The 15930-nt window shown below is 37.4% G+C and overlaps 1 protein-coding gene across 4 annotated transcripts in view; it reads right to left on the reverse strand.

Annotated features, from left to right (window-relative positions):
- The window catches only part of NTRK3 (neurotrophic receptor tyrosine kinase 3), a 1833633-nt gene that overhangs the window by 353081 nt on the left and 1464622 nt on the right, over window positions 1-15930 (reverse strand). Inside the window, exon 13 of one of the 4 annotated variants that reach the window (XM_069624288.1) lies at window positions 13350-14865. The exons of the other annotated variants lie outside the window; for them this stretch is intronic. Within the exon in view, the coding sequence (XP_069480389.1) occupies window positions 14747-14865 (119 nt within the window). The 3' untranslated portion in view covers window positions 13350-14746. Of the gene's footprint in view, window positions 1-13349; window positions 14866-15930 lie in introns of those variants that run through there. 4 annotated transcript variants of the gene reach the window in all.

Consider the following 15930-nt stretch of genomic DNA (forward strand, 5'->3'; position numbering starts at 1 on the left):
GTTCTCACTAACTCAAACAACAAGCATGGAGGATGTGTTGGGTTGAGCGGACAGAATGTCTTTCACTTGTCATTTAATTTTCTATCAGCTCATAAATGCCAGTCCCAAAAATGTCAGGTCGAGCATTGCATCTTACTGCCTGCTTTCCACTGTGTCTGACGACCTTCTAATATCAACACAGAAGCGGAAATGATTCATGTCCTGCTCATGAGATTTTCCAACAGACCTGTATTATTTTGAACAGCAGATGAAGTCACACAGTGTACAGCAATTGATCAGGTCCCCTATCATTCACGTCTTGAAATGTATCATAAAATTGATCAATGCAGTATTTACACTGACAACAACACGGCATGCCCGGATTAAACATAAATATATCCTTTCATCAGACGGTCCAGCTTTTCTTTGAAAATCAAAGACAACTCTGTCCTTATCATAACATTTTGTATCAGCTTATCTATATATATAAAACAATGTCATGTTTGTATGTGGGTTTGTCTATGGCATTGATCTTGGGGAAGTAACTCCTCATAAATGGCGAGGTCTGGCGTCATGAATTTTCCATGGAATATTCTTTATTTCATTGCAGAATTAATGCAACTATTTGTAGCTCAATAGGGCATCCCGTTCCCAAGATAATGAATTGTTTGTTTTCTCTGTATTACGTTTGGTGGTGTTCCACGCGCCATCTATAGGTCACTTGTAGAAAGTGCTCATCATCGCACTGTCTGTGCTAAACTGGTATTGCATTTTTTTCAATTTTTTATAGAAGAGAGTTACTTTGTCTATCTTTTCATTGATTTGTTTTGCAATAAACTCAATACATGTTAATTCCACTAATCAATGTAACACCACATTTGTATTTACCTCTGATGTAAATTCTCAAATGAATATCATATTTGTATGCTTACTATTTACAGTGTGTGTTTAACAATGAAACTGGCCACCACTACTAACAACAATGCAAATAATTAGAGTAAGCATACAAATATGATTTTCATGTCAGAAATTAAATCAGAGACAAATTAACATTTCATGTTAAATTAATTAGTGAAATTATTATGTATCACATATTTCCTTTGTGGCAAACACCAATATGTGTTCATCTTTTTCGGTGGAATATGAATAAAATCTGAGAATGGAAATTCCAGGTGATGCCGGTTACTTAAGCTAGTATAATTTTAAATATTTGATGATTACATTCTGCAAAGATTATGTGTCTGAACCATGTATTCTTTGTTTCATTTTATGAGGCACCTTTATTGGGACACATACCAACTGTCATCATGCACCCCAGTTTCTCAGGATTCTTACTGATGGAAATACTACACTTCTTTAGCTGAAGAGAAATAGCAATCAGTGTGTCTTTCCTCCATCCAGGGTATACATTGCCTTTCCACTTGACATTTGGATGCTATTAATAATATTATAAACAGGGAGAGGGAAGTGGCTCTCCCATGTTTGCCAATTTCAGGGCCATATGAGCCAGTATGGCTCGAAAAGTCAATGCACAGCTCGGAAATTGCCTATGATAGGGGATGAAATGAGACTCCCTTAGTCACTGAGGCCTGCAGAGCTGCCAGTGTGGTGCTCAAGAGATGTGAGGGTGTGTCTCGCTGAGAGTCATGGAGGTGGTGCGGTTGCCAGACGGCGCTCACTTGATGAGAGTGGGTGCAATGCTGTAATTGCAGGTCTCTCAGCACGGCACTCCCTCTCATCTCAGGAGTACCACGTGACAATCCAGCTGCAGGCAGAGCTGTCAGCAGAGCATTCCCTCTAACCATAGGGAGTGCTGTGCTGAGAGCCCTGCCACCTGCAGTACTTGGACAGATGTCGTCCTAGCATAGTGAACCCTCTGCCCCCCACCCATTCCTCCTATCTAAAGTAATGGGGCAGATGGCACCTCTCCCTTTCCTGAATCATTGCCAGGCTGTATCTGGCATTGCGAGCTGGCTTCCGTACCACCACTTCTCACTCACCTTGCTGGTAAGTTATCTTAGTCCTGCCCTCACAGCAATTACTTAAACCACACCAACATGGTTACAGAAAAAGAGACCAAAGCAAAAAGGTTGTACTATAGGCATACAATTGCACTGGTGAAAGAGCATTGTCCTTGACCAGAAATCTCTCAGTTAGATCAGTTCCAGTCACTTGCAGATCAACTAAATACCACACTTCTCAGACAGAACAGAGAAAAAAGGAAGAATCCAATCTCTGCTAATGCTTGTCATCCACAAGACAATCCTTCCATTAGTACTATTATCACACACGACAACCTAGAAATATTATTTAAAATAATTTCACATTGACAAAGTTACTTTTCACTGCAAACAGCTCAGGTTCCGCATTGGACTTGCTTCTACCCAAAGTTTCTCATGATCCAGGCCCACTTTTCTCAGACCATAGCCTAAATCGATTCAAGACATTGTGATTCTTAGAAACTTTCCCTGTAAACTGAAAATGTTCTGTGCTAAAACCCTTAACAAAAAAAAAAAACTCTCTGGACCACTGAAATGCGGACTCCCAAAGGGGAATGCACTGTGCCCAATACCGTTCAATGTATGCCTCTTGCCACTAATGGAGATTATACAACAATAGGGTATTACTTTTTTCAGCTACCTGGATGATACTCAGTTCCTGTATCACCTGAGAAAGGATATTAACCTGCCGTGTAAGATCTGAGATGGTGTATTCTCAGTCAAAATTAGAGGAGGTGCTAGTTCCCCCTGCCCAAGCTGGGTGTGGATGGCATGGTGAGCTGATCATTGGTGCCAGTATCGCAATATACTATATAATATAGTGCTTTTTTGGAGATAAAGGGTGCATATTGGGTGAAATATATTTTTGGGGGCAGATGGAGGGTGTCTCAGGTATTACATGTATATCATGAATATGTAAAATGTAGTCTAAACACTGGATAGAAAATGAGCTATGCACAAAAGTAAATTGGTTTACTGTTTGGTAGCCAAACATCGAGGCTGAACAGGCTCAGATATATTCTAAGATGGATGCCAAAATTCAAAATAGTGTCTTAGGAGCAGGTGTCAATAATGCTTACTTATGTAGAATAATGAATATTTCTTATGCAGCATTTCACTATAAATAAGCCTGGCTGGGATTGATATATTTAGAAACCATGGCAAGAAAACCAAGGAGTGATTGATCGTAGATCAGATAAAGGACTGGCATAGCTACCAATTAGACAGAGCAGCTGCTTAACTAAAGGCAAATATGATTAGCTCATGAAGGTTATCACAGTATGAATTACCACGTAGATTTGGCAGGTCTCAGGAATAAGATAAGGGCTGCTTCTTGGCAGGCATTTAAGGATTTTTAATGACGTCCGGCTGGATCTCATGCAAGTTTATCAGATTATGTGTCAGTCAGATGGAGTGTGCCAAGATGAGCTAATATGGGCTTGGTGAGTGGCAGTTAAGCCAACCAATTAACGACTAGAAGGTTTTTTTGGCTGAAGGGATCAATCAGATATGTATTCTGAAATTGTTTGAAATGTTGCATCATTCTAAAAAGTGTATAAAATGCAAGATGGTTGTAGGAGCTTAGTGCTGCTTCTGGTGTGCTTTGAATTGGTATTAAAGATGACTTTAAACCTGTCCCCGAGTGTCCGTTCCTTTGGTCTTGTTCCAGTGCCATTGTCTTCAGGTGTCAAAGCTGATCAAGTAGGGGGCCCCCTTTACAAAAATATGGATGGATCTAAACTATTTAAGGTCAATCTGGACAAGACTATCATTTTAATCATTATTGAAAAACCTAACACTTGGTCCTCCTTATATTGCTCTAACTCCTTTGGCACCTGTCCTGAAAATAAATCTGAGGTAAAAAAAAATCATAGGAATAATACTGGACAACAAATTGTCACAGGAGATACTAATTTCCTATGTCACCTCAGACAGCTTTTTCACAATCAGGAAAATTAAATTAATTTTACCCTATTTGACCTTCTCTCATCAAGTGCTGGCCATACATGCACTAGCATTTTGCCGCTTTGCTTTCAATAATAGCATTTATCTAGGCCTTCCTAAATCTTTGTATCAAATTTATAAGAATGTACTGGCATTGAACAAGCCTTCAATGCTAGTACTCAAACTCGCTCACAAATAAACGTGCTCTTTAGACAGCTGGATGATCCCTTAGATCTAAACAAGTTAGATGAATAGCCGTCTCAAAATATCAAAGTGAATGGCTGCAGGAGCGTTATTTCACAGTCCAGCTCACAACAATGTGGACTGACCTCTGTCTTCTTCTTCACTCTGAGACTAACTTAATGAAGTTCTGGAAGGCCTAAAACACAATTCTTTTTAACCAGACATATTGTACATTGCCTGCTGCATCAATGATGGTCCCTACGCAATAGTGCCAAGATAACCAAGCGTGATAATCGTGCTTTATAATTAAAAATGTAAACACCCAATACCTCATTACCCAAAACTATCCTGTTTACAGCAACCACTCCAGGGTGATTGTTTTTTTTAAATGTATTTGCTTTAACCCCCAATCCTCCTAATGGGTGATTTATGATTTATAGAACACACCTTTGGGCTGTAGAAAAAGAGTCATAGTCCCTGAAGATGTTGTTAAATGACCTTACCACACTCATGCCTTTGACTCAGTCTTCGGGGACCATAACGCTTGGGACGGCCTGAGGGCATAGTCGATAAAGCCAGCAGATATTATATAGAGCAGAGCACTTCCATTATTTTCTAAACCTGTATTTTAGTGCTAAAATAGTTTCCACCAATAGGTGCTGTCAGAGTGACACTATAAATCACATACCTGAATCTATTGCAGGATGGGGGGGTATCAAAATTGGAGCCAGCATGAATACATGCACAAAACCTATGGCTTACAATAAGGTGTGAAATACAGAAGTATTAAACATGTTTTTACATAGTTCGTCATAATGGAATCCTGTCCATTTTTAAGAGCCTTCATAATAGCTTTTCTTAATGGGGAAGTCAGCCCTACCAGTATTTAAAGTTGCAAAGGTAACTCTTAGCCCATGCCAGGCTTCATTGATTGACCTGTGGCATATCCACCAGTTATTAAAAATAAGAATGCAGCAAAACGCTTCTTATTCAGCTAAAAACACACATCCTTTATATGTGGTTTATTAGAGAGTGGAGAGCATAAAAGGGTGGTTACACAAAATGGCACACTCAGTACCTGGTGAAAGTGTGTTCTGTGGCACATCTCTCTTCCCAAGTGTTTGCATGGACATTTGTTTCAAGTGTCATTCAAAAACACGTGTACGTGTAGAACAGTTTCTGTAGCTTTCAGAATGTGTGGAATTGCTGCGCCATGGCACTCACATTTCATGCAATCACTTGAATTTAAGGTTGGAAATGCATTATCCTAGATACAAAGGCAGAGTGCCACTGTCCTTTTATGTTTTCAAATATATTACCAAACAGACACTTCATAACTTTATATGTTAAAGTAACCTTGAGCCATATTGCCTTACGACATTTACATTATTTTGGATTGCTATTATATCCCAAATTGTGGCATGCAAACGTGTGATCTAGGCAAGATATAAGGTGGCTGCCGGTCTGCAATGAATATCCAACAGAGAATTTGGTTTCTATTTAAGTATGAATCTAGTACCTCTGTGTTATTTAAAAGTACACTCCTGCAGAAGAACTTTGCAATTGGAATTGTATTAGTTGCCCATTTACAAATAAGCCAATTGATAAAGTGGCTCAATATTCACCTTGGAATTATGTGCACTGAATTGACCACAAGAAAGAACAAAATGGCATAACAACATTCAAACTCAAAACTGAAATTGTGCACAAACCTAACCTTCCCATTCATTGCCAACCATCAGTGAGGACAAACCAAAAAGTAGGTTGGAAGCAGATTGCAACTTTCTTCAGTGATAGACTTCATGCTTCCTAGTACTCCGTGTTTTTTGCTATTGTGGATCATGCATGCACTAGCTCAACCCTTCTGGTGTGCAAAAAAATATATATATTTATGATAGCTATAATATGCATGTCATATCTTAGAAGCTAGCTTCAGTCTGCATTTGGTGATAAATGAAATGCTGACCTATTCCTTGCAGTTATTTGGTTACAGCAGGGTACGCAATCTATTTCTTTTTTTTCCGTTTTCTAAAATTGAGCTCCATAGTAAATTAGAATGCGTTAACAGACCTGTGTCGTCTATTATGAGGGTGCTTGCAAAAAATTACAAGCATTGCATTGTCAAATCCATGATTGTTCTCTAATCACAATTTGAGTGGGTGAAGAATGCAACATACAACCCACACAAAGCAATTCACATGAAAACCATATCACCCGCATTCCCCACATGCTGGCTTCAATAGAGTTCCAAACCCAGTGTTAAGAGGAATACTTATTCATATGTTCCATAATCGGGATTGTTGACTAAACTACAATAATATTGCTAACCTTAAATTTACAAAGGCAGTTGTTTTGTAAACTACAAGTTTTGTTTATTGGAAAAAAATTGAGCTGTTGGTGGTTGATGCAAGAAATAATTAATTGTGTAAAATGCACTATTTAGAAACATTCATAGACTTTGGACTGCCATATTATTATTGCCCATTCTTATAAGGCATCTATAACATTTGAAATGGGAATGTTCTTAGCTAAAGTGACACCAATGCATCATTAAGAAATACCAACAACATAAAATAAAAATAAACATTGAAATATTCACCAGTAGCAACCTGATGAAAAGCAACAGGCATATACAAGCATCATTATCCCCCACCCCTAAAGTATAACTCTTATTGGGTGCTGTGGAAAGTCTTTTTACTCTTAATCCTTCCCTTTCCTCATTTTGTTTACTAAACAAACACAGTATTAGAGCAATGGGAACATAGCATTGGGGAAGGTGATAAGGATGTTTTCACAAAGTATCCGAAGTATACTTGACTGATGACTATAGGAAATAGATTCTTAGGATCAGTATTGTTTGCACGTATTCTTTCTTTCTTTCTTTCTTTCTTTCTTTCTTTCTTTCTTTCTTTCTTTCTTTCTTTCTTTCTTTCTTTCTTTCTTTCTTTCTTTCTCTCTTTCTTTCTTTCTTTCTTTCTTTCTTTCTTTCTTTCTTTCTTTCTTTCCTGTCTGTTGCTGTTCCCAATATTGCCACTAGTGATTGCTTAAATATTATAAAACATTATGCATGTGAGTTTCACTTAAAAGGCATTAAAAATATATTTGGTGTAAGCAACGTCCCATTCTATTTTTACTTTATGGAAAAAAATAAGAATATTGTGGCCAATATCCACTCTAAATCATGTCCTTTTCCATCTTTATCCACTACCATCCTCACTCAAATAGTTTCAGTGTGATTCATTTGTGAAGATCTCTCACTTTGGTTTCTGTAGCTCTCTATCCTCTATGAATCCTACCTCATATTGACATTCCTAACGCTCATATTTGTTTAAAACTAATCATGATACCATTTGCCTTGTCTGGTGTCCATGAATACATGAATACATTCTTCACATTTATCCAAGGTACATTTCCCAGTAATCTAAAATCTGTTCATGTACTCCACCCGTTAAAGAAGGCTGATTTTGAACAACTAGAGAAGGTAACTACAGTCCAATCACTGCCCTGCCGTTTAGGGAACACTTCTTAAAAATATGTACAGCAGATCAACCAGTGCATCTCTCTCTTTCTCTCTCTCTCTCTCACTCCCTCTCTCTCTCTCTCTCTCTCTCTCTCTCTCTCTCTCTCTCTCTCTCTCTCTCCCACTCTCTCTTGTGTTTACTTCAAAGTTAGTTATCCACATTCCATCACTAGTGCAGAACTGAGACCATTAACATGCCAGTCACGTGCTGGAGGCTGCTTTGTACATGAAGGACACTGCATTGCCAGTTTGCTTGTGCATCTGGATCTTCTTTTAGTGGCTGACCACAAGTGGCTTTTGAACAACTTAACCCTCAGAACGGTTGTGACTGGCCCTGGCTTGGCAAGATGTACCTATTTTCTCCATGGACATTCCCATAAAGCAAGTAGCTACGTTCTGCCTCATTTAAGGGACAGCAACTTACAAGAAAACAATGGATACTGTCTCAATGTAATGTGAAGAGGTGACACAATATTGCATTACTTTATTCATACTGGTATTACCATGAAAGGTGTGCATCTGTGGGATGCAGGTAGTTATTTGATTCTGTGAGAGCCAGCACCTGACAAATGGAACACAGTTTTTACGACATACCACTAATATTTTTACCTGTGTTAATCCGGAACCAAAAGTGCTAAACATCTTAGAAAAGTAAACTATTTACAGTCATTTAAAGTGATATGTTGTCAAACTAGAACAAAGCACTGAGAGCTCAAGAAACCCACACCACTTTCAAACCAGGAAAACATTAATGTTGAAGATAATACCAGCCTAAGTATTTTTCTGTAATGTTATCAATTAAAATGGTTTGTAGGTGTTTACAATTAAACCAGAATTAAGCATCACAGTGTACCATCTTTCCATTGTATTGACAGTGTCTACATTTGAAAACCGTATAAGAACATTTGAATACAAAGGAATGAAGCCATTGAAATGTTATTTGCATACACATTTATACAAACTCGTATGATGTGAGTGAATTACTAGTATGTTTTCCAGTACAATGTTTGGCAAACTCCTTTGTTCACTTCAGCCCTGCATATCTGGTTGAATGTGAGGGTGGTTTATGTTTCCCAGGAGATTTTGTTTGGCCCTCTGCAGTGGCCATATGGATTGTCTGTTACCATGAACACACATCAGACACCCAGTAATATAAAATTACATCTGGACTAATGCTTCAGAGTTAATGAAGGCTCTTCATGTTTGCAAATCAAGCTATAGATGATAATGTTCACCTTGTTGACTGCTGAAAAAAGTAAAAGTCTGTTAAATGGAGTGCATGTGTTTTAAGGCCATGTTAGTTCAAATCTGCTTTAACTTTGGGTCAGGAGTTTTGTTTCTGCAGAGGCCCTTGTTTTTCTTTTAGTACCTACATAAACAAAGGGGGAATAAGTATAGTAACAAGTAGTGCAGTATTACAGCCGTGCCAACAGTCTTCTATGGCGGATGCCAGTGCACAAATGATGCTGGTGTGCAGCATAAGTGTGCAGATGAGCTCTGGTCTGAGCTGAGATAGGGGTGACTTGGGTTTAGCGTTGCAGTGTAGTGTAGCATATGGATTTACACGCATAACACTACTAATTTCCTAAAATACTAATCCCTAATCTGTAATTCACTTAAAATAATTAGAATGGGGTTAGCCTATATCATAGCCCACAGTGGAAACTGGAAGTGAAAATTTTCGGAGCAAACTGGGGATACATACTGAAGGCACTTTACTCTGCGGTGTTGGTTTGGGAAATAAAATGCATTAATTAAAACTGTTTTACAATGTGGATGCGAGGCTCTGTGTGTGCGATGAGAATGCAAAATTCAATTTCTGAAAAGGCCCATTGTTAGACAAGCAGGATACAGGGAGAAAGCTGCTTGGAGAATACAATATAAAATGTGACTTGGCAATTCCGGTGCCATTGATCTGAACACCGTACAAAGGGGAAGGTGAACAAGCTGAGAGCATTTTGCGACATTACAGGGAGGTGACAAGGCAAAGGGGGGATTGGTTGATGGGTGACATGGTAGGAAGTGGGTGGTAAAAATCACATACTTTCTTTATGAAGGTATTGGCAAAGTGGGACGACAGAGAGAGAATGCTTTAAAAGGGACAGTGAAAAGTTGACGACCAAAGGCTGGTGAGAGAGGCCCGGGCACTGACTGGTGGGTTGGCAGTATGCAGTCTGTTGCCATGTGTTTTGGAAGCTGGACAGTAGGGGTTCTGCTGGAGGTATGAAGACAGCTGCATGCTAAATGCTGGAGTGAGAGAGAGAGAGAGACGGCAGGTGTGATTGAAGGCACATCCCAAGCAAGCTGAGGTCCTCACTGAATTAGATCAGTATGTGTTTCATTGTAATTATAATGAACAAAACAATTGATTAGGGTGTCCTCTGACCTGGCCTGGCATGGGAGGTGTGAAAGTGGGTTAACAATAAACAGGGGGCACAAACATATTCCTTTTCAATGTGTTTTCTCTTCCATGCGAAGAGGCAGATTTTGCAGAAAAGCTAAGGTCTACCAAGTTGTCTGCAAAGGTTAGAGATATTCTCCTGCCAGTATTGTGATGTATAAGTAACTTCGTTAAGAGAGAAAAAAAAAAGCTTCTGTTGTGATGAGGTGGATTGAAGTGTCTTTGCACCACTGACATGGCCTGCAAAAATGAAAATATAGAGTGTTTTCTTTCCAGTGTAAAATGTGAAATGACCGCTTGTGGTTTTCTTTTTCTATGATTGCAAATGTCACATTCATCTTGATACATTGTGTTTGTTCTGCGATACATTGTGTACTTAGCTGAGATTTTCAAACTACATGATAAAAGGAGTATGTGTACTGGTCCATTGTATGTGTGGCCTAGTAGATCAACTTTGTTTGTTTATTAGGCAACCCAAGATATTGCCAGTGGTAAAATGAGTCTGCCCAGCTCTGCACCAAGTCTGGCAATTGTAAGTAAAGAGGATGTCAAAAAGAAAAGGTGTTAGAACAAGCTAATCCCCATGTTTTAGATGCATGCTGTTGCAAGTGGTGACGGTAACCAGAGGTATAACTAATGCTACAGACCAGGCTTCAAAGAAACACTACTGCATTTAAAGTGACAACTTTGGCTCCTAATAAAACACGTGCAGATGATCACCCTATTGTCGTGTCAAAGAATGGAGACTCTCTGATAATTATTCAGTATCACAAGAATCAAACATTGAAGCTGGGACTTTGCTTACAAAATAATGAGCTATTAAATTAAGATTACTGATACCTTACAAATGAATCTCTATTCTATCAAATCTAAGTCAAATTGTCCATGGTATTTAATAATTCTTAAATGTATGAATATTAATACTTTTGGGAACAATTATGCCACACATCCATGCCAGATATCCAAATGTCTGTCTAGGCCATGGGGATCCAAGAATTCCATATTTTATCGATATGGAATGTTGCTAAATTAAATATGCCATAAAATGATTTCTGCATTTATAAGTGGGGAAGCAAATAGTCCCTACTTTATTTGTATTTACACATCTATATGGGGTATTGTATAGAGGTTATGATCAGCCTAAGAACATTAGGGGGGTGTATTCTGTGGGACTGGTTGAGCAAGTGAATGGAAATATTTGACAAAACATAGGGACTAGTGATACTTTTTCTCTCTCCATCTGAAATCAACAGCTGCACAAAAGGGAAAACACCTGGTCCAAATGGATAAGTGCTGAGTCCGGGTTTTAACTTGAACATTGGCCCTATTCATGAGTATGAGTATGCTATTATGTGGAGCAAAACTGCTTTCCAAGAGGGAGAAGAGACTCACTAGGAATGTCATGAAACTCAAGAGGGTGCATCCTGAGTTAGGACCTCAAGTAACAATTTAAAAGGGAGCATAGAAAATGTTTTTAGCAAATTCCCCTTGAATCATTGCCCTGCTAAATCCCTGGAGTGGGATTGATTGAGGAGATAATGCTACTAGGAGCACTCATATAAAAAATATTTTGCCATTTTGTGCAAAATGCAACAGTATGTTTTAACTATATGTAAAACCAAGGGGGATTTGGCCGAGGGTAAATAATAATAAAATGAAACAATATAGAATTTTTCTGTGCAACACAGAGGCTGATAAATTGTTACATTCAAATTAGAGTCGGGTATTATAGTTTGCTATGGATTCTAATTTACATTTTTAGTTACACGTTTCTTTTTCATTCTGACCCTTTGCTTTTCAATGTTTTGTTCCAAGTATGGTCCAACCATCTGCGAACCATTGTCAAGGATGTTCTTCTTACTTGCTTAGATGGTGTTAATGTCATTTTCCCAGGCCTGACCCTTTCGTCCTCGGTCCCTGGAAGTATGTGCATGACTCTCAAAATTTTAGCAATCACCCCTTTGTTTAGTTTCTCTTCATTTCTTTGTATTTGCCTCTCATGCACATTTCAAGATCTGCAGCAACCCTGCTTAACTTACTTCCTAGTAGCATATCTCCAGAGTGTTAAAAATACATGGCACCATCATGCGCTAAGATAAGTCATTACTTGTTTCACAACATGTGTGCAGAATTCCCTTTCCTGTAATTTTCTGATTTGCCCCAACTTTTAAAGTTTCGTATTGGGCTTTTAGGGCACTGTTATTTTTTTGTACCTTCTCTTATATTTTTACACTATTCTCGCCTCTTTATCTGGTGTTTTTATAACATTGTCATGTTTATATTGTATGTGCAATTTAAAACGTACAGCACAGCCCTACTTATCCTATTATCTATACATAAATAAGCACCAATATGCATAAGTCATATGTTTATCTGCTTGTGTTCTCCGGGATTCCTGCTCTCATCCCTGCCGATTGATGTTAAATACTGTCATATTATAATTATTTTTTACATCAGTGCACCCACATGAATGTACCCATCATATTTGACCAAACAGTTGTCCCTTCAAGTGTCACAGAAAATGATCATACTGTCATATTTTTGACTTACTGAAATGTAATTGTGTCTTTTCTAAATGATGTCCCAACAACATGAAGATAATCTTCTGTTGAAAAGGGATTTCTCTATAAAGAATTTGTTTTCCTTTATATTGACTTAGTTTATTGACACGTGTCAGATGCATGCAATGATGATCAATGCCAGAAGGCATGTTAAATAAAACAGAAAAATGTAAAAAGAGTGTCACAATACATATTTAAAGAGTAACTATTGCAACCAATGCATCTTGGAGAATGCATATTCAATCACTAAGAATTAAAGCATTGTATTATTCTTGTAATCCCTGTTAATTAAGGAAGCAGCCTTGGATACATTGCAAGCCACCTATTACTCAATTCATCATTATCATCATATTCACATTTGTCAAGATTAATTTTACAATCATGCATGTGTCATCAAATCACCTTAAGTTAAATTGATACTCTTAGATATAAGATACTTAAAATGTAATGCAGAAATGCAAACCTGTTACACCAAAAAGGTATTTCTGAATCCTCAAGGCCAAAGAAAATGTTTAAAAAAATCACTTCAAGATTAAGTGTGAATTTTCAGATCATAGAAATTGCTAAGAAACATAATGAAAGCTGAATAAGACACATTATTTAGTAAGTTGAGATGATGGTGTACTTTTATGTTCTAAATAACCCATACAAAATGTTTTTTGCTATTAGCACATTTTAAACAAAAAAGAAAACATTTAGGATTGTATTGTGAATGATAAAGTGTAGAAAAGTTTCAATAAAATGAAAAGCAATTCAGTTGTTTGTTAGAAAATAAAGTGTTTATTAAGAAACTATATATACTGAACACCCCCACAGTATCTGTGAAAAATGGAGAAATCTTGTCTTTACAATTTGCAACCATAGTTATGGTAAGGAAGGAGTGACAAATGTTCAGTAACAGAAAGGATGAGCATGAGGTAATGATTTACACTGTAAAATCAACTTGCAAGGTCCGCTATCATATGCCACCAACATAAAAAAACAAGAATTGATTCAACAAGTTCATAATTTTTTTAACCAAACCAATTGCTTATTCTTATTACACTTTGTTAATGTTGGAAAAACACCCCCCAGAATACTGGGCATGGCTATGTACCCTCTATGTACATTATTCAAAATATTCTAAATGCATCCTTCAGGGTGCTTAAGGATCATTGGCCAGTCAGATTTATTCAGAACATTCGTTCTCGTTTAAACCACTTGTAGAAAAATGTATTAGAAATAACAAATTGCAGTTGCAATACAAGTATAAAGAATGTCAGGAATGGATTACTGTCCATTACAAAATGGCAGCTCTCCCGTTTTAGATGATGAACTTCAGAAAGTGTCACTTTAATATATGTACCAGTCTGATTTGTATTATTCACATGACACTGTTCAATCATCTCATGGGATACATAACACATTTTTGGCAAGAAGGAATTTACCCTATAAGCACTACATGAAACGGGATTCAATAGTAAACAAATAAATCCTCAGTCCACCCTTTTGGCACCTGTGGTCAGCGGACGATATATATATATATATATATATATATCACATAGAATGCTTGTAAAACATTGCATTTAAAAATAACCACGTCTCTTGGTTTTTAAAAAAGTAGCATTTTATGGTTCATCCAAGGTCCTGTACTTTACTGTTTACAAAACTTAAACTTGTGTTTACTTTTCTTACCAGTCTTCTTTTTACTAGCGACCCTCAGGACTTGCAGTCCCTGCTTTATGACGTCACACTAGGTTGCCATGGTAACAGGTGATGGCATCATTAAAGGGTGATGTGAAGTCACAGTTTCACAAAGAAAATTCAAACACAGATTCCAAAACAGTGAAAACACGACTAAGATGTCTTTAAACAAGTACAACTAGCTTTCATTGTCAAGATTGCTCCTTATAGTGTTGTGTTCTCTTTACTTTGCTGCTGTAGCTGCTGATGTTTTTTCTTGTGCATCCTCTGAATAATTAGAGAGCGCAGGACAATTGAAGATAGAACAACCCTGTTTATCTTGTGACAGAAAAAGTTTCTGTAGCTCAAAGTACTGTATGCAGTTGAGGGGGAAGTGCAGTTCCATGAATGAAACTTTGATCCAAAAGACCGAGTATTTTCCCACCTTTTGATGGCACAGTCTACACTTGACACAAAAACAAGGGAACTTAGGAGTTTAAAAGACGTGGCGTCCTTTGCTGAAATAAACACCGACATCCTGGACATAAATGCCTTGATTAAGAGGTCTGGGGTGTCCAGGAAGGCTTATTGTGTTCAACATAATTTCTCTGAAACCTAAGAAAAAAGAACAAAGGCAAAATAAAAGAAAGAACAAAAAACACAAAAATAGAAGAAAATAAAGAAAAATAAGTAAATAATTGATCATGAAAGGGGCAAAGTTAAATTAAAACAAACTATACAATTGTATTCCATGTATACAAGTGTGGAAATGGATATGTTTGGTATGTGCCATATGTAGCAAAATAAAGCATACATGCACACATTTCCATTCCATTTAGAGGCGATTATCCAGACCTGGTTTTAACTTAGCATAATCAAATTTGTAGTCCTGGATGTATAATAGGGAAATCTAAATATTCAAGCCCCAGAATGCAAGGTTATAACCAGGGCAGGACTACTGGCCACCCAAATGGAATGGTTCATGTTGGCATGTTTAAGAAAGTGTTTACTAATATTTGATACATGCTACCTTCTTTGTTATACATATACATTTCATGTTTCTACTAATAAAACAAGATGTTGCTGTTTAATTAGTTTCTTGTTGTCCTGTCTAGAACATAATAGAGAGAGGTGCAGGTATGGAAATGGCCAATATATTTCCTAAACTACATGTATGCATTATCTCACTGTCCTATATAATGACTGATATACAATCCTTTGTCCCTATTTTGCACATAAGCAACATGTTTCCGCCCTCAAAGCATAGATCCTTGTAGGATTTCAGTCTACTCTGTTTTTAACTACAATGTATTAGTTAATCTTCAGATTTCTGTAAGAAACTGGTCCTATGTGAACGTCAAAACACATTTAAAAACTGAAACACATATATTGTTGTATAAAGTGCACAGTGCAAATGCTATCTATCATCTATCTTTCTGCCAATCTATCTATATATCAAAACATGTAAAATGTTTGAAAAATACTCACAACTTAAGGGAGATGATTTACCAAAGGCGTATTTCATAAGGTGCACATCATTTCATCAAGCATATGAGCCTGGAACACTAATAGCGTCTATGTTCACATTGATAAAGCCCTTAGCCTAGCCTCGAAAAGTAAGAAACCAAACAAACACGTTTTTCGTGCTCTGGTCTAGTTGAAACTTCATTTTGGTAATTT

The sequence above is a fragment of the Ambystoma mexicanum genome, chromosome 11 (genome assembly GCF_040938575.1).
Source record: "Ambystoma mexicanum isolate Mex_15411 chromosome 11, UKY_AmexF1_1, whole genome shotgun sequence".
Taxonomy (NCBI): Eukaryota; Metazoa; Chordata; class Amphibia; order Caudata; family Ambystomatidae; genus Ambystoma; species Ambystoma mexicanum.